The 25,909-nt window shown below is 51.8% G+C and overlaps 1 protein-coding gene across 1 annotated transcript; it reads left to right on the top strand.

Annotated features, from left to right (window-relative positions):
• Positions 1–5,978: 5,978 nt before the first annotated feature.
• On the top strand, positions 5,979–19,945 carry TNFRSF9 (TNF receptor superfamily member 9). The gene is made up of 8 exons (XM_079778413.1): positions 5,979–6,034; positions 6,926–7,121; positions 8,306–8,413; positions 9,037–9,174; positions 10,571–10,637; positions 11,605–11,741; positions 12,235–12,369; positions 18,237–19,945. Exons 2-8 carry the CDS (start codon positions 7,022–7,024, stop codon positions 18,326–18,328), a joined length of 777 nt encoding a protein of 258 aa, XP_079634539.1. The 5' UTR covers positions 5,979–6,034; positions 6,926–7,021; the 3' UTR covers positions 18,329–19,945.
• Positions 19,946–25,909: the final 5,964 nt, after the last annotated feature.

The following is a 25,909-nucleotide window of genomic DNA, read 5'->3' on the forward strand; positions in this document are numbered from 1 at the left end:
GAAGGCTCTGGGTGCCTGTGGCTGGCGCGGGTCATCTGGAGGGTCTCAGCTCAGGGGAGGCTGTGGGTGCCTGTGGCTGGCGCGCCGTCTGGAGGGTCTCAGCTCAGGGAAGGCTGTGGGTGCCTGTGGCTGGCGCGGGTCGTCTGGAGGGTCTCAGCTCAGGGTAGGCTGTGGGTGCCTGTGGCTGGTGCGGGTCGTCTGGAGGGTCTCAGCTCAGGGTAGGCTGTGGGTGCCTGTGGCTGGCGCGTGTCGTCTGGAGGGTCTCAGCTCAGGGGAGGCTGTGGGTGCCTGTGGCTGGCGCGTGTCGTCTGGAGGGTCTCAGCTCAGGGGAGGCTGTGGGTGCCTGTGGCTGGTGCGCCGTCTGGAGAGTCTCAGCTCAGGGAAGGCTGCAGGCCGCTGGCTCACCTCCTAAAAGTGAGCTGCTGACTGTGCTGGGAAACTGCGTGTCATTCTCGGGGGCGGCGACAGCTCGCCCACAGAGGAGCCACAATCAGGCCGGCGAGTGAGCAGCACTGAGCTCAATGAGGACGTAGCCCAGTTAGAGGTCACACGCGTGTTACCCGCAGAGTCCCGCCTGCGCACGAGGAGGCCACTTGCTCGGAGCGTGCCTGGCTGCAGGGAGGTCAGCGGGAGGCCCGTGGGGTGCGGGATGGGGAACACGCTCCGGAGAAGGCCCGGCACTGCTTCCTCCTCGTGCCACCTGCTCTGGGCGGTGTGACTGACGGCCAGTCTGAGCGGGCGGGACAGGGGCGTTTCAGAGCCACCAGGCTCCGAACAATGACTGCTCCCTGAGAACGACGGGCCGGGCGCCGAGCTCAGGGCCGCGTTGGCTGTGTCATTCAGTCCTCGCTCCGTGGGGAGGAGGGGGTGCTGCTGCAGCTGTAAGGTGTGGTTCGAAAGACGGGGACGGAGGGAGGTTAAGAGACCTGCGCGAGGTCCCATGACCTCCCTGAACCTAGATGCCATCCGTCGGCTGACAGGGAGAGTGGGCTCTTCCCCACGGGCACCCCCTGCTTCTCCCATGGCGTGGGGGGGGAGGGGGCGGTAAAATCGGGGTAACGGCAGCAAATCAAACCCACAGTGAGATAGCACTTTACACCTGCTAGGATGGCTTAATCAATTTGTTTTTTTTTAAATATATTTTTATTGATCCAAGAGAGGAAGAGAGAGGGAGAGAGAGATAGAAACATCAGTGATGAGAGAGAATCATGGATCGGCTGCCACCTGCACGCCCCCCACTGAGGATCGAGCCCAAAACCCAGGCATGTACCCTGACCTGGGAACCGTGACCTCCTGCTTCATAGGTCGACGCTCAACCACTGAGCCATGCCAGCCAGGCAATAAATTTCTTTTCGTTAAAATAAATAACAAGTGGTAGCAAGGGTGTGGAGACTTTGAAACCCTTATGTGTAGTCGGTGGAATGTAAAAGGTGCAGCTACTGTGGAGAAGAGTCTGGCAAATTCTTTTAAAGTGAAATAGCAATCCCGGGCACTGCCACACCTCCACGGCCCGCACACACTCGAGAGAGCGGAGCCCAAGCCAGTTCACTCCGTGAACAGGACCCTGGCCCGTGGGCTGAAGGCTCCCAGTGTGATTCCGGTCAAGGGCACAGATCTCAGTTGCAGGAGATGTTTCTCTCTGTCTGTCTCTCCCCCTCCCTCCCACCCTCCCTAAAAATCAATGGAAAAATATCCTGGGGTGAGGATTAACAACAACAATACTTTTTTTTTTTTTTAAAGAGAGAACTGGAAACACGTGTCCATACAAACACCTGCACACGGATGTTCACAGCAACATCCTACCTAATAAAAGAGTAATATGCAAATTGACCCTAACTCTGCTACACCCACAAGCCACGCCCACCAGCCAATCAGGAGCAAATATGCAAATAAACCCAACCAAGATGGCTATAGCCACAGAGAGCAGGAGGGAGGCTTGGGTTTCCCTGGTAACAAAGGAAGCCAAGCTTTCCACCTGCCTGCCTAAGCCTCCACTCAAGGCTACAAAGTTTCAATTATAGAAGATAAACAAATCCAAACAGAAATGGCAGCAGCCACAGAGCTGGAAAGAGCAGGAGGCAAGGGTTGCCCCCGGCAATGGAGGAAGCTAAGCTTTCCACACACCCTGGCCGGCTCAGGCCTCCACTTAAGGCTACAAAGTTTCAATTATACAAACCCCAAGAGAAATGGCTGCCAGCCATGGAGCGAGCAGGAGGCTTGGCTCCGCTCCAGGCTACAAAGTTTCAATTGTAGAAGATACATAAATCCCAGATACCAGGGCCTCTGCTTGGGTCACAAGGGGGCGTGGCCAGCCTGCAAACCACCACAGGCCCTTCACCCAGGCCGCCCCATGCCCCAAGGGAACCCCCACCCTGATCCGGGACACCCTTCAGGGTAAACCAGCTGGCCCCCACCCATGCACCAGGCCTCTATCCTATCTAATAAAAGAGTAATATGCAGATTGACCATCACTCCAACACACAAGATGGCTGCCCCCATGTGGTCAAAGATCCTGCCCCCATGTGGACACAAGATGGCCAGCAGGGGAGGGCAGTTGGGAGGGACCAGGCCTGCAAGGGAGGGCAGTTGGGGGCAATCAAGCCCGCAGGGGAGGGCAGTTAGGGGTGACCAGGTCAGCAGAGGAGGGAAGTTGGGGGTGACTGGGCCTGCAGGGAAGGGCAGTTGGGTGGGACCCAGGCTTGCAGGGGAGAGCAGTTGGGGGGGACCAGGCCTGCAGGGGAGGGCAGTTAGGGGTGACCAAGCCTAAAGGGGAGAGCAGTTAGGGACAAACATGCTGGCAGGGGAGCAGTTAGACATCAATCAGGCTGGCAGGGGAGTGGTTAGGGGGTGATCAGGCTGGCAGGCAGAAGCGGTTAGGGGCAATCAGGAAGGCAGGCAGGCGAGCAGTTGGGAGCCAGCAGTCCTGGATTGTGAGAGGGATGTCCGACTGCCCATTTAGGCCCGGATCGGGCCTAAATGGGCAGTCAGACATCCCTGGAGGGGTCCCAGATTGGAGAGGGTGCAGGCTGGCCTGAGAGACAGCCCCCACCCCCCCACCTCCATGCACGAATTTCGTGCACCGGGCCTCTAGTTGTTAATAGGAGTCAAGAAGAGGCAACAGCTCAGATGTCCCTCAGCGCTGAGTGGAGCAAAATGTGGTGCAGCCAGGCAATGGACCGTGACTCGGCATGAGGAGGAATGGTCCGTGAGACGACACGGATGGACTCTGAGAACACAGGCTGCGTGAGATAAACCCGACACCAACACCACATACTGTGATGGCGTTTATATGAAATGTCCAGAATAGGATCATCTCTAGAGACAGACAGGAGATTAGTGGCGACCAGGACGAGGGGGAGGGGCCCTGGGAAGTGACCGTTAATGGGCACAGGGTTTCTTTTTGGACTGAAGAATATGTTCTGGAATCATGTGCTGGGGATGGCGGCACAACCCAGCGAATATACTAAAACCCGTCGCAATGTACGCTTTAAAATGTGTTATGTGAACTGTATCTTCGTTTTCAAAAAAGGCAACTTTCAGGTCAAGTTCAGGAGGTTCCCCGAATACTGGAGACAGCAGGAGCCACTGGCAGTTTCTAAGAAGGACAGTGGCATGATGGGAGGCGTGCTTACACAGCAAATGCCCAATAAATGTTAGCTCTTATCCTCTCCCTTCATCCCCCAATTCAACACCGAGCCCCCGTGTCTCCCTGGGGGCGGGGGGGGGGGGGGGCGCGGCGAGGGGAGAAGCGGTTTTCTGTTTCGATCCCAATAGAAAACCCATCTGTTTTAGTCAAAACCGTCTCGCTGTTAGTTCTGGTTGTCTTCCTGAGATATGAGATACGATGCTGGACAGTTCATCTTAGCGTCTCTAAAGCAGCCTCCTCCTCCTCCCCTCCTCCTCCTCCCCTCCTTCCCGGCCCCCCCTCCCCCCACCCCGCATCCTCCCTTTCTCTTCCTGCCCTTCTCTTTTCCTCCTCTCCCTCCTCTTCTTCCTTCATAGACCTCACTTTGCCCAATAACGTAGCCTGGCATGTCAGTCCTATGGCTCCTCCGGTCTCCCTTCCCCTCTGCCTCTCCCTCCTTCTTCCCAGCTCAGTCACCCAGCGAGGAGCACAGTGAGAGGAAGTCAGGTCGTCCTGGGTTCTAATCCGGGCTCTCCCTCCTGCCGATGGCCTGGCTAGACCCAGAGCCTCCATGTCCTCATTTGCATAATGTTGTCCCAATAAATAAGGAGTCCTATTGACTCCTAGGGTCCTTTTGAAGACAGCGCTCATTAACGTGCTTACCAGCACCGGCTACATCAGCGGCCCTGGGTACACTGCGGGTACATCAGCGGCCCTGGGTACACTGCGGGTACATCAGCGGCCCTGGGTACACTGTGGGTACGTCAGCGGCCCTGGGTACACTGTGGGTACGTCAGCGGCCCTGGGTACACTGTGGGTACGTCAGCGGCCCTGGGTACACTGCGGGTACATCAGCGGCCCTGGGTACACTGTGGGTACGTCAGCGGCCCTGGGTACACTGTGGGTACGTCAGCGGCCCTGGGTACACTGTGGGTACGTCAGCGGCCCTGGGTACACTGTGGCTACGTCAGCGGCCCTGGGTACACTGTGGGTACGTCAGCGGCCCTGGGTACACTGCGGGTACGTCAGCGGCCCTGGGTACACTGCGGGTACGTCAGCGGCCCTGGGTACACTGTGGGTACGTCAGCGGCCCTGGGTACACTGTGGCTACGTCAGCAGCCCTGGGTACACTGTGGGTACGTCAGCGGCCCTGGGTACACTGTGGCTACGTCAGCGGCCCTGGGTACACTGTGGGTACGTCAGCGGCCCTGGGTACACTGTGGCTACGTCAGCGGCCCTGGGTACACTGCGGGTACGTCAGCGGCCCTGGGTACACTGTGGGTACGTCAGCGGCCCTGGGTACACTGTGGCTACGTCAGCGGCCCTGGGTACACTGTGGCTACGTCAGCGGCCCTGGGTACACTGTGGGTACGTCAGCAGCCCTGGGTACACTGTGGGTACGTCAGCGGCCCTGGGTACACTGTGGGTACGTCAGCGGTCCTGGGTACACTGTGGCTACGTCAGCGGCCCTGGGTACACTGCGGGTACGTCAGGGCCCTGGGTACACTGTGGCTACGTCAGGGCCCTGGGTACACTGCGGGTACGTCAGGGCCCTGGGTACACTGTGGCTACGTCAGGGCCCTGGGTACACTGCGGGTACGTCAGGGCCCTGGGTACACTGTGGGTACGTCAGCGGCCCTGGGTACACTGTGGGTACGTCAGCGGCCCTGGGTACACTGTGGGTACGTCAGCGGTCCTGGGTACACTGTGGGTACGTCAGCGGTCCTGGGTACACTGCGGGTACGTCAGGGCCCTGGGTACACTGTGGCTACGTCAGGGCCCTGGGTACACTGCGGGTACGTCAGGGCCCTGGGTACACTGTGGGTACGTCAGCGGCCCTGGGTACACTGTGGGTACGTCAGCGGCCCTGGGTACACTGTGGGTACGTCAGCGGCCCTGGGTACACTGTGGGTACGTCAGCGGCCCTGGGTACACTGTGGGTACGTCAGCGGCCCTGGGTACACTGTGGGTACGTCAGCGGCCCTGGGTACACTGTGGGTACGTCAGCGGCCCTGGGTACACTGTGGGTACCGCAGGGACTAGAGCGAGGGGGCAGCGCAGTGCACACGGGCTGGTCCTTACTCTGAGGCCGGTTTCATGCCTCTCATCTCAAAGAATTACAGAAAGTGACAAAATCTCTTTACCAAAGTCACCTTGAAAATACCAACTGTAGAGAGTGCTTCCAAGAAGTGCTTGAAATGCCATCGCTGGAGGGGTTTGGGGTCAGCAGACACCCAGCGAGCTCCCCCGCAGAGCGGGGTGGGGATTTCCCAGAGGCCCCGCCCCGCTGAGTCACCCAGCGCCCTGTGTGTCTAGCGTGTGTCTAACCTGTCAGGCTTCCTCCTCTTCAGAACTCGCTGCTCCAAAGACCACGTCCTGGAACGTTCCTCAGCAGCCCGCCATCTCAAGGTTGGTCGTTCGGGGCAGACCGGGGGGCTCCGGCTGGCGTGAGGGTAGAGGGAGGCTTCGTTTACTTTGCAACATTTCTAGACTTTCCCCGCGTCTAATTGCTAACACCATCTCTCCCCCAGCTCATGAAATAAAGATCACGTAAACATCTCAAAAGAGATTTTTCTTTGTACTCCTTAGTTTTGTTACTATATGAGCTTCAAGTCTCAAAATGAGCAAATACATCTATTAAGAAAATGTGCACAGCACAGCAACTATAGGCAATAGTTTTGTGATCACGATGTATGGTGCTGGGTGCGTGGGTATCAAACTTATGGGGGGATCGCTTTGTGAGTTCCATGAATGTCTAACCACTATGTTGTACACCTGAAACTGACCGAATATTGAATGTCACGTGTAACTGAACAGTTTAAGAGTTTTAATGTGAGGATGAGCTGAGCGGAGAGGTGTTGTAACTTTCTAGCAACCCGGTGGTTGACATTTCCCCGTGCTGTTGATGCACACGGTGATAACGGGGTGTCTTCTCCTGGAGCTGATAGCTAGGTGTCCCCGACAGTCTCCGATTCGAGGGGCAGCAGGCAGCTGGCACTGTGGAAATCTGGATGCTAAATGCTCAGTAGCCAAGAAAGTCCCCAAAAGTTCTGGCTGTGATGACTTCTGTATTTTGGCCAATCGTGCTGGGCAGCGCCCCTCCGACCGAGGCGAGCCTGCACACAAGCTGTGTGTGCAGTTACCCCGATCCCAGCAGAGACGTCCCTGTGAATGGCTCCCTTTCCTGTACGGATCGTCCCTGAGACCTCCGGGTCCCGGGGGAGGTGGGTGGCGGGGGCCGGGACGTGTGCGTGGGAAAGGAGAAGCCGCCCCATTCCCGTACCCGTCTCCCTTCTGCAGGGCGCCTTCGGGGAACGGCGACTTTGATCCCACGGCGTGGGCGTCTGCTTTGCTGCATCGTCTCCGGGCAAGACCAAGACCAAGACCAAGACCGTCATGGGACGTGGGCGCTACCACCTCGTGGCTGCGCTGCTGCTGGTCCTGAGTGTGGAGAGGGTGCGATCGGGGCAGGGCTCCTGCCGGGACTGCCCGGCGGGTGAGGACCCAGTTACCCCGCGGGATTGTTGTGCTGAGACACGGCACGGGTGGGCACGTGGTCAGGGCCAAGGAGCTCTGCTTGGATGACCTTGTACACGTTCACCTACAAATGCTTCTTGGGTGCGGGCGTCTTAGCCCTGGGAACAAAGCCGTGCCACTCGCCCCAGCCTTGGCATCCAGGGGTCACAAGAGAACCTGGTTCATGGCGCTGCTGGGAGGACCCCAGCAGGGTTACAACAGTGCGGGCCCACGGCCAGCCCCCGGGAATGGCAGCTGTGTGGGAGGCCCTGTCTCCAACTGCGGACACAGCAGGGAGCGAGGAGGAGGCGGGGCGGAGGGGGTGTGTGTGCGTGTGCATGTGTGCGTATGTGTGCGTGTGTGTGTGTGTGGGCGTGTGTGTGTGCGTGCGTGTGTGTGTGTGTGTGTGTGTGTGTGTGTGGCAGAGTGGGGGGAGGCAGGCACAGGTATTAAGGAAGGATGTTGATCTCCCCCTGAATCCCATCTTATTGATCTCCTAGAATCAATTAAGAGAAATCATTCTGTTTTATTCAATAGACGAAGGAAACTATTTTCTTTCTGTAGACTTATTTGTTGCAATACCTATACTTTGTTATTATTTCTGTGATTTTGCTGAGGGCAATCTTGCAAATTTATACTTTAAAAATGTTTTTTTAATCCTCACTCGAGGATATGTTTTTATTGATTTTAGAGAGAAAGGAAGTGGGGGGGGGGCACCTGTGGAACCTGCTCCCTTTCCTGTATGGCTGACCCTCCCACCAGCTGAGCCAGCGGGCCGGGGCCCACATGTACACTTTTTAAAAAACATATTTGTATTGATTTCAGAGAGGAAGGGAGAGGGAGAGAGAGAGAAACATCCGTGATGAGAGAGAATCATTGATCGGCTGCCTCCTGCACGCCCCCTACTGGGGATCGAGCCCACAACCCAGGCATGTGCCCTTGAGCGGAATTGAACCCGGGACCCTTCAGTCCGCAGGCCGACGCTCTAACCGCTGAGCCACACCGGCCAGGGCGCCCACACGTGTACTTTGAAGAAGTCCATCAGCAAAGTAAAGCCTCTCCCTGTGGCACCTGGGAAACGGAGCGCTGTTTCAGGTTCTCGTTTTCTGTGAAATCACAACGGTAACCCATGGCCAAACACGCACCCTGTGCTCTGCCGCTCAGGTACTTTCTGTGCGAAAACCGAGACGCCGACCTGCGCCCCCTGTCCCTCCAATAGCTTCTCCCGCACCCCCGGACAAGAGGCCTGCCGCCTGTGCCGGCGCTGCGAAGGTAGGGCCTCGGGCGGCTTCATTCGGAGACGGGCAGGGCGGGGCGGGGTGCCCCCCCCCCAGATGTATTCCCGAGGGGACTGGCCTCCCGTGGGTCAGGGGTCCGAGGGGCGGGGTCCTGTCCATAGGCAGCCCCAGGAAAAGAACTCACCGTCACAGCCATTGCGTGGGTTTGAGCTTTCTGAACGTCAGAGGAAACAGTCGTTTGACAAGAGAGAACATTTTCATCAGCAAAACGTAAAAATGTCTCCTATTGGGACTCAGACGTACACTTTATCCTCTGAGACCATTGGAACATTTTTTAAAAGATTAAAAATATATATATTGACTGATTTCAGAGAGGAAAGGAGAGAGAGGGAGAGAGAGAGATCAATGGTGAGAGAAAATCATTGATCAGCTGCCTCCTATATGCTTCCCATTGGGAACTGAGCCCAAAACCCGGGCATGTGCTCTTGACCGGAATCGAACCCGGGACCCTTCAGTCTGCACACTGACGCTCTGTCCACTGAGCCACGCTGGCGCGGGCGTTGGAGAACATTGTAGGTCGCGGGAGCCTGGGTCTTACTGCAGCCGCACTGTGCTTCCTGGACTGGGGTCCGGGCGATGTGACACGGGGCCTTGCAGGTGTTTTCAGGGCGAAGAAGGGGTGCTCCCCCACCAGCGACGCCGAGTGCGAGTGCGTCCCGGGGTTCCACTGCCGCGGCGCCGGGTGCGCCATGTGTGAGCCGGACTGCGGACGAGGCCAGGAATTAACGGCGGACGGTGGGTGAGCTGCTCGGCCATCTGAGCACGTGGTTGTCCAGACCAATGTGCTTAGCGTGGCTCTCGGGCGTTTCTCGTGTGTGTGTGTGTGTGTGTGTGTCTTTTAAACACGTCCTTAGCACAGACCACTGTGGCGATTTCACAAGCTAATGGCACACAGGGTAGTATCCCACCTAATAAAGAGGGAATATGCAAATGGCCGTTACGCCTTGAAGCGTAAAGACCAATCACGGATCAGCAGGAGGGTGGGGCAGCGAGCTACAAGTGGGCGGCGGAGAGCTACAGGAGGGGGCAGGGCAGCAAGCTATGAGGGGGAGCAGAGGGAGGAGGGGGGAGCTACAGGAGGGCGGGGCAGCGGGCAGAGAGCTACTGGAGGGCAGCAGCGAGCTACTGGCGAGCTACTGGTGCACAGATTCGTGCGCAGGGCTACTAGTCTCTTAGTAAGGGAGGGGAGGAGAGGCTGGGTGAACAAGGTGAAGGGATTAAGCAAACCAAACCAAACCTCCGAGTCAGACAGTGGTGTGGTGATGGCCAGCGGGAAAGGGGGTGGGGGAGGGAGAAGAGGCTAAAGGGGGATGAAGGGTGATGGCAGGAGACTTGACTTGGGGTGGTGAGCACACAGCTTACGGATGATTATTGTAGAACTGTGCACTTGAAACCTGTACAATTTTATTAACCAATCTCACTCCAATAAATTCAATTAAATGGAAAAAAACCCCATTCTCTTAATAAGCCAAAATAAAGATAATATACAGCAGGCACACAGACTGGGCCTTTGGAATCCTATATAATAAAGAGCTAATATGCAAATGGTTGTCCCGCCCTCACGCCAGGGCCGGGGACCTGAAGCCACACCCCCCACCCTGCGGGGCTCGATGGGGGTGGGGCCCACCGGGTCTGGCACAATTTCAGGCGCGGGTGGGCGGGGACTTGACTCTGGGTCCCGCGGTGAGCCCCAGACTCTGACAGGAGGAAGGTTTTCATATACATTTTACTAATTTTCTTTCATCTCTGACACTTCTATTATAGAGAAAGGGCAAATAGCAATATTAAAGTATTTTCTCTAATTAATCCCCTTTTAATGTGCACAAATTTCGTGCACCCGGCCACTAGAGTAAAAGAATGCGTAGATTGGTAGACCCTTAAAGCTACAAGCAACGAACCGCTGCATCAAGGACAGGATTTACAAACTATCGAAAGCACCTTTGTTCTTCACCAGGACCGTGCGTTTTCAGACACGGCTTCATTAGGGTTTGGTTCCAAGACGCCTTGAACAATCTGTGTAGATTGGCTTACGTTCACGGCGTTATTATGGAAGTACGGCCACCGCAGGGCAGTTACGAAATGATGGAAATCCTTCCTTTCTGATTATTGCTTTTTGAACTTTCTCTGCCAGGCTGCAAAGACTGTGCCTCGGGGACATTTAACGACCAGAAACTCGGCACCTGCCGACCGTGGACGGAGTATGTATAACTTCCCTTTGCTTACACAATGAAAACCCGGGTTAATTTTCTTAAAGACAAAGAATGTTATCATGGAAGCTTTAAAAAAAAAGTTTTTATTGATTTTAGAGAGCGAGGAAGGGAGCCAGAGAGAGAAACATGGATGAGAAAGAAACATCAACATCGATCGACTGCCTCCTGCACGCCCCCTGCTGGGGAGGGAGCCGTAACCGGGCCTGTGCCCTGACTGGGAATCGAACCGTCACCTCCTGGCTCGTAGGGTGACACGCAACCACCGAGCCACGCCGGCCAGACTCCTTGAGGCTTTTTGAAATCTATCGGGTATAGACACAGCACACCGCCCCACAGGCAGGGCGGGGACAAGTACGGGGGGGGGGGGGGGGGGGGGCGGGTAGCGCCTGGCTCAGCGAAGTGGGCATTTTCCCTGGAAACGATGCCGAGCCTCCGATCAGAGCTGCCCGCGGCCCCTGTCTGCCCAGCGCTCTTCCCATCTCTCAGCTGCCGCGTCCCCCCCCCCCTCGCCAATCAGCGCGTCTTCCAGTGGGCAGTGCCCAGCACGGAGAGTGATGTACACGGATGCGTACTCCCCTCTAACACCTGGCCTGGCCTGGCCAGTGTGGCTCAGTGGGTTGGGCATCATCGTGTGCGTGGAAAGGCCACAGGTTCGATTTCCGGTCCGGGCACGGGCCTGGGTTGTGGGCTCAATGTCCCATAGGGGGCACGCAGGAGGCAGCCAATTGATGTTTCACTCTCACATCTGTGTCTCTCTCTCTCTCTCTCTCTCTCTCTCTCTCTCTGTCTCCCTCTCTCTCTCTGATCAATAAAAAAATATTTTTAAAAAGTCTCCATGAACCCAGACTCACACGTCTTAGTGACGAGGCTGCCTCATGGGACGGGGACGGCAATGTGTTTCCTTGGCATGATCTGCACCTGAATTACTGACTTGAACCCTTTCCGTTGGCCGCAGCTGCACTCGGGATGGGAAGGCCGTGCTGGCGAACGGGACGAAGGAGAGAGACGTGGTGTGCGGGCCACCCTCGGCGGACTCCTCCCCAGGCGCCCCCTCCGCCCCCGCGCCCACCCCCGCGCCCGCGCCGGAGCCAGGTAGCTGGTCTGTTGCCCTCGCGTCCGTGTGACTGGATGGTGGCCCTTCCCACTGGGATCCGACCCATCGCAGGTCCTGGCTCTGCCCACAGCGGCACCGGCATGCTCCCCTCCGCGGGCCTCGGGGGCCTGTTTGTCCTTTAGTCTGAGACCCACACTGGGGAGCAGAGAGAGAGAAACATCACCGATGAGAAAGAATCATGGACCGGCTGCCTCCTGCACACCCCCCACTGGGGATGGAGCCTGCAACCAGGGCCTGTGCCCTGACCCGGAATCGAACCCTGACCTCTTGGTTCACAGGCTGACGCTCAACCACTGAGCCCCGCCGGCCCGGCAAGGTGTTTAAAAAAATGTTTGTTTTCTTAACACGCGGGCAAGTTTACCAAGTTAGCTGGTTGGATGCCCAAGGACGAGGGGTTTGCCGACGTGGACATAAACGTAAGTGGACTCAGGCAGTGACACGGCCACGCTCTCTCCTTCGCCCTCTCCCCAGGTCCCCGGCCCCCCATCAGCATCCTCCTGCTGGCGCTGGCGGCGGCCGCGGCCCTGGCCCTGCTGCTCCTGCTGGTGCTGCGGTCCTCGGAGGCCGAGCAGGGCCGGCGGAAGCTCCTGTCCCTCCTCAAGCAGCGTAAGTGAACGCCGAGGCGAGGCTTTTCCCAGGAGAAAGGAAAGAGGGGGTGAAGTTCTAGAAACGGGGTGCGAACAGCCCGTGGCTGTCAGCACGGGCAGCGTTGCCCCCAAGGGTCAGGGGGCAGCACCTGGGGGGTGGGGGTGGGGGCGGGGGCAGGGGCGATGTGCTGGCATCTAGTGGGTGGTCAGTGAGGGTGCTAAACGCCCTACTACGCACAGGCGGGCCCCAAGCTCAGAGCTACCCGGGCCCAAATGTCAACAGTGTGAAGCGGGGAGAGTGGGCAATAGCAGCACAGAATCCCAGGGTTCTAGAAAAGTGACGGTGTAAGTGTGCGCAGTCTTGGGTAACTCTGTGTGCGTGTGTGTGTGTGCACACGTGTGCGGCCAGACAGCTGTGCGCACAGGACACCGGCCAAGAGGAATCAGAAAGTAACCTTTGCCCCCTCAGCCCTGCTCCTCGCTCGGGCTGGCAATGACCTTAACCCGAGGCCGCCCCGCAGTCAGGAGGCGCAGAGCCCTTGCAGGGTCCGAGTGGGTTGAAGGACATGGCCTCTGACGTCAGCAATAGGGATGACGTGAGAAACTCCCCTGCATTGAGCTAAGACGCTATTTCTATATGGAACGTGGCAATGAAACCTCTTAGTCTTTATTCAGAAAAGTTATGGCTCGGCCGGTGTGGCTCAGTGGATTGAGCACCGTCCCCCGCACCACGAGGTCTCTGATTGGATTCCTGGTCAGGGCACACGCCCAGGTTTCAGGCTCAGTTCCCAGCAGGGGGCGTGCAGGAGGCAGCCAATCGACGTTTCTCTCTCATCCTTGTTCCTCTCTCCCTCTCCCTTCCTCTCTCTCTCAAACCAATTAAAGAACATGAATAAAAATGTTCTCTAGGTTTATAGATGGGGCCTGGGTTTTGTCTTCATAGAGGACAGAACCAGAGACGCAGGCTAGGGTTTGGGAGGAGGGACTGGGCCGAGGGGGGTGTGGTCCGAGAGGGCGGCGCTGGAACCCAGAAGGTCCCCGGTCTCGGGGGGACAGGATCAGCAGTCTCACCTAAAGATGCGCCGCGCTGATTTGTCTGACGGGCACTTTGAAAACAATACAAAATGGTTGTACAGCGTGCAATAGAGCACACAGGGAAAACACAGCTTCACGGACTGTTGTGGAGGGAACGCCTGCATCACCCAGCACCCAGCCCGGCGGGGAAACAGGGTCACTTACCCCCTCCCCTCCTCCAAGCCCTGCCTGTCCTTCCAGACAAGGCCCTCCCTCCCACCAGTGCCAACCACGGCTAGAGGCCACGGCAGCCACTTCCTTGCTCATATTTATAGCTTTGCTACGGACGACACCGTTTCACCTCTGAGCAAGTCGCCTGTGTCTGCTCCGTATTCTCTGTATCTGTTCAGGACCTGCCTTCTCTCAGGCAACGTGGTAGCATTACGACCCATCCAGGCGCGCATCTGCCTGCGTGGATTTCTCCTGTTGGACACTCCTCTGTCGAGTGACTACCTCATCGTGCGTTCAGTCCCTTCAAATATGGACGGACACTTGGTTACGTCCAGTTTGGGGCTATTTCAGACAATGCTGTTCCAATGTTTCTGTCTATTTATCTCAGCGCACATAGCACGTGTTTCTGCGTTGTTTTAATCTAGAAAGATCATCGCTGGGCCCTCCGTAGACATCCCAGCTGTCTTCCCGGCGGCAGGGGACCCCTTACACCGGCCTGGCAGCGGAGGAGAGCTCCTTTGGCCCCCCAGTCCTTGCTAACCTTGGCGTTCATTTCTCTCTCTCTGGTGGGCGGGTAGATTTCCCTGTGGTTTAATTTGCATTTCCCTGATTTCGAGTGCGATGGGGCTTTTTTCATGTGATGTTGGCCATTGGGATTTCCTCCTCTGCGCAGAGCCCCACCAAGTCTTTTGAGCACCTTTCTGTTGGGGGGCCTGTCCTTGTCTCATTACCGTGCAGGCGCCCTCCCGTGGGCTGCGCGGGCGCCTCCTCCCCCTGCGGTTTGCTCCGGCTTCTCTCTCTGAGGTCCACGCCTTTGATTGAAAGCCCTCAGCTCTCACTGACACCTCTCATAGCAAGAACGAATCTTTCCACCTTTGCCCAAACAGCAGCACAGTTCTTTATACAACGGCTTTCAAACGTGTGTATGAGTAATGAGTGAGTTGCAATGGAACCGTATTCCATTTTTTGAAAGCTTCAAGTTATTTTTAGAAACGTTCTGTTTTAAAATAACAGGAAGTTGTGAACCGTGCAGGAGAGTCAGGGTCGCATTCGATGTAACGATAGCGCGAGGTCAGGCCGCGCAGGGACCGCGGGGCATTGTGTGTGGATACTTGTTTTTGTGTGTGTGTGTGTGTGTGTTTAGCCCTCACCTGAGGATATGTTTTTATTGACTTTTGAGAGGGAGAGAGAAAGGGAGAGAGAGAGGGAAACATTGCCGTGAGAGAGAAACATCCATCGGTTGCCTCCCGTACGTGCCCCGACCACAGATGGAACCCACAACCTAGTCAGGTGCCCTGACCGGGAATCGAACCCACGGCCTTTTGGGGTCCAGGATGATGCTCCAACCAACCGAGCCTCGCAGCCAGGGCCGTGTGTATCTACTTGGGTGTCCTTTTATCGCATGTGGAGACTGGGGTAACCACCAGTGCAATCAGAACACAGAGCTAGCCCAGCCGGCGTGGCTCCGTGGTTGAGGGTTGACCTCTGATCCATCGTGTGGGGAGTGCAGGAGGCAGCCAATCCAAGATTCTCTCTCATCATTGATGTTTCTCTCTCTCTCTCTCCCTCTCCCTTCCTCTCTGAAATCAATAAACATATATTTAAACACACACACACACACACACACACACACACACACACACAATACTATTCCCTGAACCCAAAGATCTCCCTCTGCTCAGCCTTCACAGCCACCCCTGCCCCCTCTATCCTCACCCCCCCCCCCAACCCCAGCAACCTCGAACCTGTGTTCTATCTTTACAATTTTGTCTCTTTGAGAATGTTAGGTACATGGAGTCACACAATGTAGAAATGGATCAGGAATACACAGCCTTTGGAGATGGGCTTTTTCCACTCAACGCCCCGGAGACCCAGCCACGCGTGTTTCCGTCACTCTCTTTGCTGGCCGGTGCCCACGGCGCGCGTGGGCCACTGTCTGACTATTGCATGGAAAGCTGCCTTGAAGTCCTGGGCAGGTTTTGCGTGGAACACAGTATGTCTCTCCATTTATTCAATTTCCTTCGATTCGTTTCATCACCATTTTGTAGTGGAAAACACAGCTTTACGGACTGTTGTAGAGTGAATGCCTGCATCACCCAGCACCCAGCCCGGTGGGGAAACAGGGTCACTTACCCCATCCCCTCCCCCAAGCCCTGCCTGTCCTTCCAGACAAAGCCCTCCCTCCCACCAGTGCCAACCACGGCTAGAAGCCACGGCAGCCACTTCCTTGCTCATATTTATAGCTTTGCTACGGACAACACCGTTTCACCTCTGAGCAAGTCGCCTGTGTCTGCTCCGTATTCTCTGTATCTGTTCAGGACCTGCCTTCTCTCAGGCAACGTGGTAGCATTACGACCCATCCAGGTGCGCATTCAGCATCCAACTCCTGCACATGTTTTGCTACATTTAGGTCTGAGAATTTTTTTAAACTGTAAATGGCATTTGTCCCGAAGGCTGGTCTCCACCTGTTCGTTGCTAGTACACAGGCACATAATTGATGTTTGTAGATTGATTTTGGATCCTGTGATTTTGTGGAACTCATTAGTTGTGGGCGTATTTCGTAGATTTCTTGAGATTTTCTGTGTAGACCATAATGTCATCTGCAAACAAGAAAGCTTTAGTTTTTCTTTCTCCATCTGTACGCTTTTTTACTTCCTTTTCTTGGCTGGCTAGAACTCCCAGTACCAGGTGCGATAAAATTAGTGAGTGAACATCTTTGCCTTACTTCTAATTTTAGGGGAAAACATTCAGTTTTCACCAGTAAGTATGATGTGAGTTGTAGACTTTTAGTAGATCTTTATCTTTCTTAAATCCTCATCTGAGGATATATTTTTATTGATTTTTTTTTTTTTTTTTTTTTTTTTTTTTTTTTTAGAAAGAGAGGAAAGGAGAGGGGGGAAGAGAGGAGAGAGAAAAACATCGATGTGAGAGAGAAACATTGATTGGTTGCCTCCTGTATGTGTTCCAACTGGGGATCTAGGCAGAGGGTGGGCATCTGCCCTGGCCAGGAGTCGAACCCGAAACCTTTCCGTACAGAGGACGATGCTCCAACCAATTGAGCCACTCAGCCAGGGCCCTTTTTTATGAAGTCGAGGACATTTCTCCTCTATTTCTAGTTTTCTGAGAATTTGTTTAAGAATCATGAATAAATGTTGAATCTTGTCACGCTTTCTTAGTATCAAATGATACAATCATTTGATTTTCTTCTTTATCCGGTTAAGATGATGGATTACACAGATTCATTTTTGAATATTGAACCAGCCTTGCATCCTGGGAATAAACTCCGCTTGCTTATAGTATAGAAATCTTTTTCTAAGTTGCTGAATTATATTTGCTAATATTTTGCTAAGAATTTTTGTAGCTATATTCCCGAGGGATATAATGTATAATTTTCTTTCCTAGTAGTGTCTTTTTAAAGATATGCATTTTTAAAAATTGATTTCAGAGAGAAAGGGCAAGGGAGAGAGAGATAGAAACATCAATGATGAGAGAGAATCATTGATCGGCGGTCTCCTGCACATCTCCTACTGGGGATCAAGCCCACAACCTGGGCATGTGCCCTGGCCGGGAATTGAACCGTGACCTCCTGGTTCATAGGTTGATGCTCAACCACTGAGCCACACCGGCCGGGCTCTAGTATTATCTTTGTCTGGTTTGGGTATCAGAGTAACACTGGTTTCATCATGACACCCCATTGCTATTTGTGAATGTCTTGCCAGGTTTTCATAAATTCCTAGAGACAGTGCAGTTGTTGGGTTTCGGTTATTTTTTGTGGCAACGAGCATGTAACATCGGGGCAGGGCCTTTTGCTTTGTCGGGCTATAAAGGTATCTGCTTAGGATTAAAGGCTGCTCACCGGTAACACAATTAGTTGACACAAGCATGCGGAAGAAAACCTGGAAGTTATCGCATAAGTCAGTTCCTTCCTTCCTAACTGATGGAAGTGGGGGGCGTGTCCTAACGTCTTGGTGCCATAAGCATCTCATTCAGAAGAACCTGTCCCTGTGCCATTTAAGGAACCCTCACTGAAACCACAGGGACATTTGGGACACAGCGAATTTTATGTGTTAGGGATTCATGCTCAAGAGTACGTTTAGCCGTTGTGTAAAGAATATAGTCCTTCAGGACCAACACAAATATTTGGTAAAACGAAAAAAAGCAAAACACACCCTCAAAAATCCCGAGGAAAAGTTCCTACCTGCCATCATCACCTCTCTCTCTCTCTCTCTCTCTCTCTCTCTCTCTCTCTCTCTCTCTTTAACATTGTGTCCATTTTTTTATTTTTATTGATTTTTTACAGAGAGGAAGGGAGAGGGAGAGAGAGTTAGAAACATCGATGACAGAGAAACATCAATCAGCTGCCTCCTGCACACCCCCTACTGGGGATGTGCCCGCAACCAAGGTACATGCCCTTGACTGGAATCGAACCTGGGACCCCTCAGTCCGCAGGCCGACGCTCTATCCACTGAGCCACACCGGTCAGGGCATCATCACCTCTCTTGCTGACAGGCGGGTTCGAATTGAAGTGGGGAACGTCTGCTACATGGAGAAGTTTGTCCCACGGGAATGAGCTCTAGGACATGAATGTTGAGTGATTCAGACAGGCTACCAACGATACGTGTCTGTGCACTTCCTTCCCAGCGTTCCTGAAACCGGTGCGAACCGCCCAGGAGGAGGACGGCTGCAGCTGCGGGTTCCCCGAAGAAGAAGAAGGAGAAGAGGGTCAACTGTGAATGGAAGTCCCGAGAGCTGCTGGGACGCGCTTGAGAAGAAACAAAGGCGAAACAGGAGTGGTCCCACCGTCGGATCTTTCTCTATTGAAAAACACGGACCTGGATAATACCCAGGGTTACCCCAACGAGTCCCTTTAAAATGTACCCCTTTCCTCAGAGGATGGCACAGCGCTGGCGGCCAAGGGGCACCTTCCAGATGGTACTTGACAGGTTAGGGTTAGGTTTCCGTTTTGTTTTTTTAATCCTCACCCGAGGACATTTTCCCATTGATCTTTAGAGAGCGTGGAAGAGAGAGGGGAAGAGAGAGAAACATCGATGTGAGAGAAACACATCGATGGGTTGCCTCCTGCACGCGCTCCGACCAGGGCCCGGGCTGGGGAGGAGCCTGCAACCCAGGTACATGCCCTTGACCGGAATCGAAGCCGGGACCCTCCGGTCCGCAGGCCAACGCTCTATCCACTGAGCCAAACAGGCTAGGGCCTTTTTTTTTTTTTTTTAAATTCAAAGAGAATTATATTTTAAATTCAATCATGTAAACAAATGGTCCAGCTGACATCACTCAGGGCTGTGTGCGATAGGACGTATGACAATGAGCCATAAGATGCAGGAAATGTCCCCGGCCAAGTGTCCCGTCGGTTCTGTCCCCCAGCACAGTGGCCTCCTCCAGGGCTGGGGGAAGGAAGACAGAGCCCAGGCAGGGGCGAGTCTTGGGAAGATTTCGTGTCCCTGCAGGTCCCTCCCCCCTCCCCTCTCCTGCCTTTGTCCTCCCCCCTCTGAGCCAGGGCTTACACTTCATTTTATTCGTAAAAACGTTAAAGGCAATGTTTTATGCACATAAACTAATAAACAAAACACAGTCACAGAACGAAGCCCCAGGAGCCCACGCAGAGGGCTGGGGCGGGGTGGCCTCACTCCTGGGCGGAATCTGAGACCCACGGGCCTTTCGATGGCTCAGGAGCCACGAAGAGTTTTCACGTGGTTTTTAACATCAGAAGAAGAATGAAGTCTCATGACGTGTAAAGTTACATGAGACTCAAATTTCCAAGTTTGTAACTGAAGTTTTTTGTTTTTTTTTAAATATATATATATATTTATTGATTTCAGAGAGGAAGGGAGAGGGAGAGAGATAGAAACATCAGTGATGAGAGAGAATCATGGATCGGCTGCTTCCTGCACGCCCCACACTGGGGATCGAGCCCACAATCCGGGCATGTGCCCTGACCGGGAATCGAACTGTGACCTCCTGGTTCATAGGTCAATGCTCAACCACTGAGCCACGCCGGCTGGGCTGTAATTGAAGTTTTATTGGAACACACAACCACACTCATTATTTACTGACGGTCCCAGGCACCTTTGCACGGCAATAGCAGAGGTGGACAGTTGTGACAAGGGACTCGATGGCCCACAAAGAAAAAAACCCAAAAACATTTAGGGTCTGACCCTGTGTAAGGTCAAAGTCAAGGTCAGAGCATCCGTCTGTGTGCTGCTTCTCTCCCTGGTCTTCTGCCTACCTTCCCGACCCAGCCCGAGCAACCTCTCTCAGGAAGGTTGGTTCTATCAGCCTTCCTTTTAAAAAACAAAAATCACTTATTATATCATTCTGCACTCCAAACTGATTCATTTCGTTTTGTTTGTTTTTGAGATTTCTGAAAATGGTTTTGTGCTGTGTGGAGACTTTGGGAACTTGCTTTCATGATTCAAAAGTATATTTATGAGACTCGTTCATGCTGTGGTGTGTAGCTGGAAGACATTCATTTTGACTGCGTGTATAGTTTTGCAAATAAACTATAATTTACCAATCGATTTTCTGCCGAAGGACGTGTGGGCGGTATCTAGGCGTTGGCAGTTATGAACGGCGTTGCTCTGAGCGCTGTTTTGTGTGTGGGAGGGTCTCTAGGGAAACTCCCTTTGAGCGAAATTTCTGGATTTCGGGCATATGAGCTTCCAACTTTATGAACTAGCCCAGTGGTCGGCAAACTCATCAGTCAGCAGAGCCAAATATCAACAGGACAACGATTGAAATTTCTTTTGAGAGCCAAATGTTTTAAACTTAAACTTCTTCTAACGCCACTTCTTCAACATAGACTCGCCCAGGCCGTGGTATTTTGTGGAAGAGCCACACTCAAGGGGCCAAAGAGCCGCATGTGGCTCGCGAGCCGCGGTTTGCCGACCACGGAACTAGGGCTACGCTAACTTATGCGGAAATAAGAAATGACCCCCCCCCCCCACACACACACACCTTATGGATTCACAAGACGACGGGTGCCTTCCTTGCTGGCCTCCCACGCCCGGCGCAGGCTGCGGCCCACGGTCCGGGCTATTTCCCACTGGGATTGGGTGAAGGGAGCTGCTTCGACTTGGAACGTGGTGCGCTCCTGGCAAGGGGATACGCTTCGCTCCTGCACAGTTGGCTGGATTCTAACTTTTAGAGAAAGTCCCTCAGCCCAGCGGGGCATCCACGGGGCAGAAGCTGTCACCTTTGCGCGCGGGGCGGCGGGGGGGGGGGGGGGGGCAGGAAGGATTTCTGAGCAACAAAAGGGCTACTGCGGCGACAGGTCGCTTTTCAGAGCCGCTGTTCTCCTGTCTGCTCTTGTCAGCAGCCCATGTGCCCACCTGATCCGCATCCTCGTCCCCTCTGGCATCATCAGACTGAATGTTCCCATCCGGGCGGGATCAGGAAGGCTCCGCCCTGAGGTCTGATGCTGCACCACCTCGAGGACTAATGAGCTCCTCGCCACCGAAGTCCTTTCATACCGTGTGTGCTTCCTCTTTGTGAAATGCTGCTTATGGTTTTTGCTCATTTTTAAAACTTGCTTGTTTGTCTCTTTCTTATGGATTCCTCCAAGTTCTTTATATATTCTATGCCGGAAACCGAACATTGTCACTTGGTAGTTATGTGAAAAGGGAACCCGGGAAGGCTGGTCAACCTTGAAGCTAAAGGTCAGAGCAAACCACTCCCTATCTAATTGACAATGGTAACTGAGGCAACTTCCCCACCAAATAATCATGTAAATCCTTACTGATAAGATAATCTGTCTGTTACTGGAATTACCTGCCTAAGGGCAATGGGTGTATCTCAGAACCCCAATAAAAGGGATGGCAAAAGACAGAGCAGCGGCAGTCCTCCCACTAGAGGTGGGCTCCCGCCTGGCCCCCCATTTACCCAAATTGAATTTCTTCAAGTCTCCATTCATTTGTGTGCGGCCCTTCTCCAGAACTCGAACCCTGAACTGGAACCCTGGACCACGCGGGACGTGGAAAGGGATTTCTACAGATGGCGTCCCACCCAGCCCCAGCTTCATGAATCTATTTCTGTGTTTTGTTTTCTTTATTTCTATTATTTCTCAATCCCTGGCCGCCTCCACTTAGAACCGGTTCGTTCATCTCTCTTTCCGCGCGGGACGCGGAAAAGGGAGATCCCCGCCATGTTTGGCCCCCGCCGCTTCAGGCCCCCGCAATTCTAGATCATAATCACTGGCCACATATATGTCTTACCAATGTCTGCTTTGTTTGTGATTTGTTTCTTCTCTTTTAAATTGTATCTTGCTGGTAATAAGAGGGGGAAGTTCTTAATTTGGTTAAATTTACAGCTCACGCTTCACAGACAAAAACAGCCGAAGGGAGTTTATCACCACCCGGCCAGCAATGCAGAAAGGCTAAAGGGACTGTTGTAAAAAGAAGAAATAAAAAGGGAAGAAGGAACACAGGCACAAAAATAAAAATGGCTACAGGTACCTAGCAATAATAACCTTGAATGTAAATGGACTGAATGCTCCAATCAAAAGATATTGAGTGGCTGAATGGAAAACAGAACATGACCCATATATATGCTGTCTGCAGGAGACCCACCTCAGAACAAGGGACACACACAGACGGATGGTGAAGGGATGGAAAAAGGTTTTTCAGGCAAATGGAAATGAAAAATAAAGCTGGGGTAGCAATACTTATATCGGACAAAATAGACCTCAAAGTGAAGGCCATTACAAGAAGTAAGGAAGGCCACTTCATAATCCTAACGGGAGCAATACAACAAGAAGATATAACCCTGGTAAACATATATGCACCCAATACAGGGGCACCCAAATACATAAAGAAACTTCTGGAAGAAATCAAGGGAGAGATCAACAGCAATACAATCATAGTAGGGGACTTTAATACCCCACCGACATCACCGGATAAATCCTCTAAACAAAAAAAATCAGCAAAGAAACAGCAATCCTAAATGAATCACTAGATCAGATGGAATTAATTGACATTTTCAGAACATTTCACCCCAAAGTATGGAATATGCATTTTTCTCAATTGCACATGGGACATTTTCAAAGATAGACCACATATCGGGTCACAAGCAAAGTCTCTCCAAATTCAAGAAGATTGGAATCATATCAAACATCTTCTCAGACCACAATGGCATGATATTAGAAATCAACTACAATAAAAACAATCAAAAAAATTCAAACACTTAGAGGCTGAATAGTATGTTATTAAACAACGATTGGGTTACCAAAGAGATCAAAGAAGAAATTAAAAGCATCCTGATAACAAACAATAATGAAAGCACAACAATCCAAAATCTTTGGGACACAGTGAAAGCAGTCCTGACAGGGAAGTTCATAGCATTACAGGCCTACCTCACAAAACAAGAAAAATGGTAATAAATCATCTAACCCTGCAACTTTAAGAATTAGAAAGAGAGCAATAAGAAAAGCCCGGAGTAAGCAGAAGGAAGGAAATAATAAAGATCAGAGCAGAAATACACGACATAGAGACCAAAAAAAACAATACAAAAGATCAATGAAACCAAGAGCTGGTTCTTTGAAAGGATAAACAAGATTGATGAACCTCTAGCCAGGCTCACCAAGAAGCAAAGAGAGAGGACCCAAATAAACATAATCAGAAACGAAAGAGGTGAAATAACAACAGACCCCACAGAAATACGAAGAATCGTAAAAAAAATACTACGAACAACTCTACGTCAACAAACTGGACAACCTTGACGAAATGGACATATTCCTAGAAAAATACAAGCTTCCAAAACTCAATCAGGAAGAATAAAAAAACCTGAATAGGCCGATAACTACTGATGAAATAGAAGCAGTAATCAAAAAACTTCCAGCAAACAAAAGCCCTGGACCAGATGGCTTCACAGGGGAGTTTTACCAGACATTCAAAGAAGAACTAAAACCTATCCTTCTCAGACTATTCCAAAAAATTCAAGAGGAAGGCACACTTCTAAGCTCTTTCTATGAAGTCAGCATTACCCTAATCCCAAAACCAGATAAAGACACTACAAAGAAAGAGAATTTACAGGCCAATATCCCTGATGAACATAGATGCTAAAATCCTCAACAAAATTCTAGCAAATCAGATCCAGAATTACATTAGAAAAATAATACACCATGACCAAGTAGGATTTATTCTGGGGATGCAAGGCTGGTACAATATCCACAAATCAATAAAAGTGATACATCACATAAACAAACTGAGAGACAAAAATCACATAGTCATATCAGTTGATGCAGAAAAAGCATTTGACAAAAATCCAACACCCTTTCTTGATAAAAACTCTTAGCAAAGTGGGAATAGAGGGATCATACCTCAACATAATAAAAGCCATATATGACAAATCCACAGCCATCATCATACTTAATGGGCAAAAACTAAATTCATTTCCCCTAAGAATAGGAACAAGACAAGGATGCCCACTTTCACCACTCCTGTTCGACATAGTACTAGAAATACTAGCCGTTGCAATCAGACAAGAAGAAGAAATAAAAGGCATACAAATTGGAAAAGAAGAAGTAAAACTGTCCTTATTCGCAAATCACATGATACTATACATAGAAACCCCCAAAGACTCCATAAAAAAACTACTAGATCTAATAAATGAATTCGGCAATGTAGCAGGATACAAAACTAACTCCCAGAAATCTATGGCCTTTTTATACACCAATAATGAACTCACAGAAAGAGAAATGAAAAAAACAATCCCATTTACCATTGCAACAAAAAAATTAAGATACCTAGGAATAAATTTAACCAAGGAGGTAAAGGACCTGAACTCAGAAGATTAAAGGACACTGAAAAAAGAGATAGAGGAAGACATAAACAAATGGAAGAATATACCATGTTCATGGATTGGTAGACTCAACATCATTAAAATGTCCATACTACCTAAACCAATCTATAGATTCAATGCAATCTCCATTAAAATACCATTGGCGCCGAAACCGGTTTGGCTCAGTGGATAGAGCATCGGTCTGCGGACTCAAGGGTCCCAGGTTCGATTCTGGTCAAGGGCGTGTACCTTGGTTGCGGGCACATCCCCAGTGGGGGTGTGCAGGAGGCAGCTGATCGATGTTTCTCTCTCATCGATGTTTCTAACTCTCTATCCCTCTCCCTTCCTCTCTGTAAAAAAATCAATAAAACATATTTTAAAAAAATAAAATAAAATACCATTGGCATATTTCAAAGACCTAGAACAAACTCTCCAAAAAGTCATCTAGAATAAAAAAAGACCCTGAATAGCTGCAGCAATCTTGAGAAAGAAGAACAAAGTTGGAGGGATCACAATACCAGATATCAAGCTATACTACAAAGCCACTGTTCTTAAAATTGCCTGGTACTGACACAAGAATAGACATATAGACCAAGCCATTATGCTCAACTAGAGGCCCGGTGCATGAATTCGTACACCAGTGGGGTCCCTTGGCCTGGCCTGTGGAATCAGGCCAAAACTTGCTCTCCAACATCCCCTGAGGGGTCCCGGATTGAGAGAGGACGCAGGTGCCAGGCCAAGGGACCCCACGCGTGCATGATCGGGGCTGGGGAAAGACGTGGGAGGTTGGCCAAGAAAACAGAAACACCAATCAGAAAGGATATATGCACCCCTATGATCATAGCAGTACAATTTACCATAGCTAAGATTTGGAAACAGCCTAAGTGCCCATCAGCAGATGAGTGGATTAAAAAACTGTGGTACATCTACACAATGGAATACTACACTGCTGTAAAAAAGAAGGAACTTTTACCATTTGCAACAGCATGGATGGAACTGGAGAGCATTATGCTAAGCGAAATAAGCCAGTCGGAGAAAGATAAATATCACATGATCTCACTCATTTGTGGAATATAATGAACAACATAAACTGATGAACAAAAATAGAACCAGAGTCATAGAAGCATCGAACAGACTATCCAACCCATGAGGGAAGGTGGGGGAGGGGGGTAAGAGATCAAACGAAGGACTTGTAGGCATGCATATGAGCATAACCAATGGACACAGACAGTAGGGGGTGAGGGCATGTGCTGGGGGGTGGGGGAGGCTGGGGAGAGGTCAATGGGGGAAAAGGGAGACACATGTAATACTTTAAACAACAAAGAATAAAAAAAAATTTACAACTCATTTCTCAAATGGTTATAACTTTTTTGTTCTCTGTTTAAAGAAACCCTTCCCTGCCCCAATATCATAAAGGTCTTTCTTCACATTTTGTTCTAGAAGTGTTACGTTTGTCTTTTGCACTTAAGTCTGATCTATCAGGAATGCTACTTGTGGATGCGGGGAGGTAAGGATCGGGTTTG

Source organism: Cnephaeus nilssonii (assembly GCF_951640355.1).
Source record: "Cnephaeus nilssonii genome assembly, chromosome: 7".
NCBI classification, from domain to species: domain Eukaryota; kingdom Metazoa; phylum Chordata; class Mammalia; order Chiroptera; family Vespertilionidae; genus Cnephaeus; species Cnephaeus nilssonii.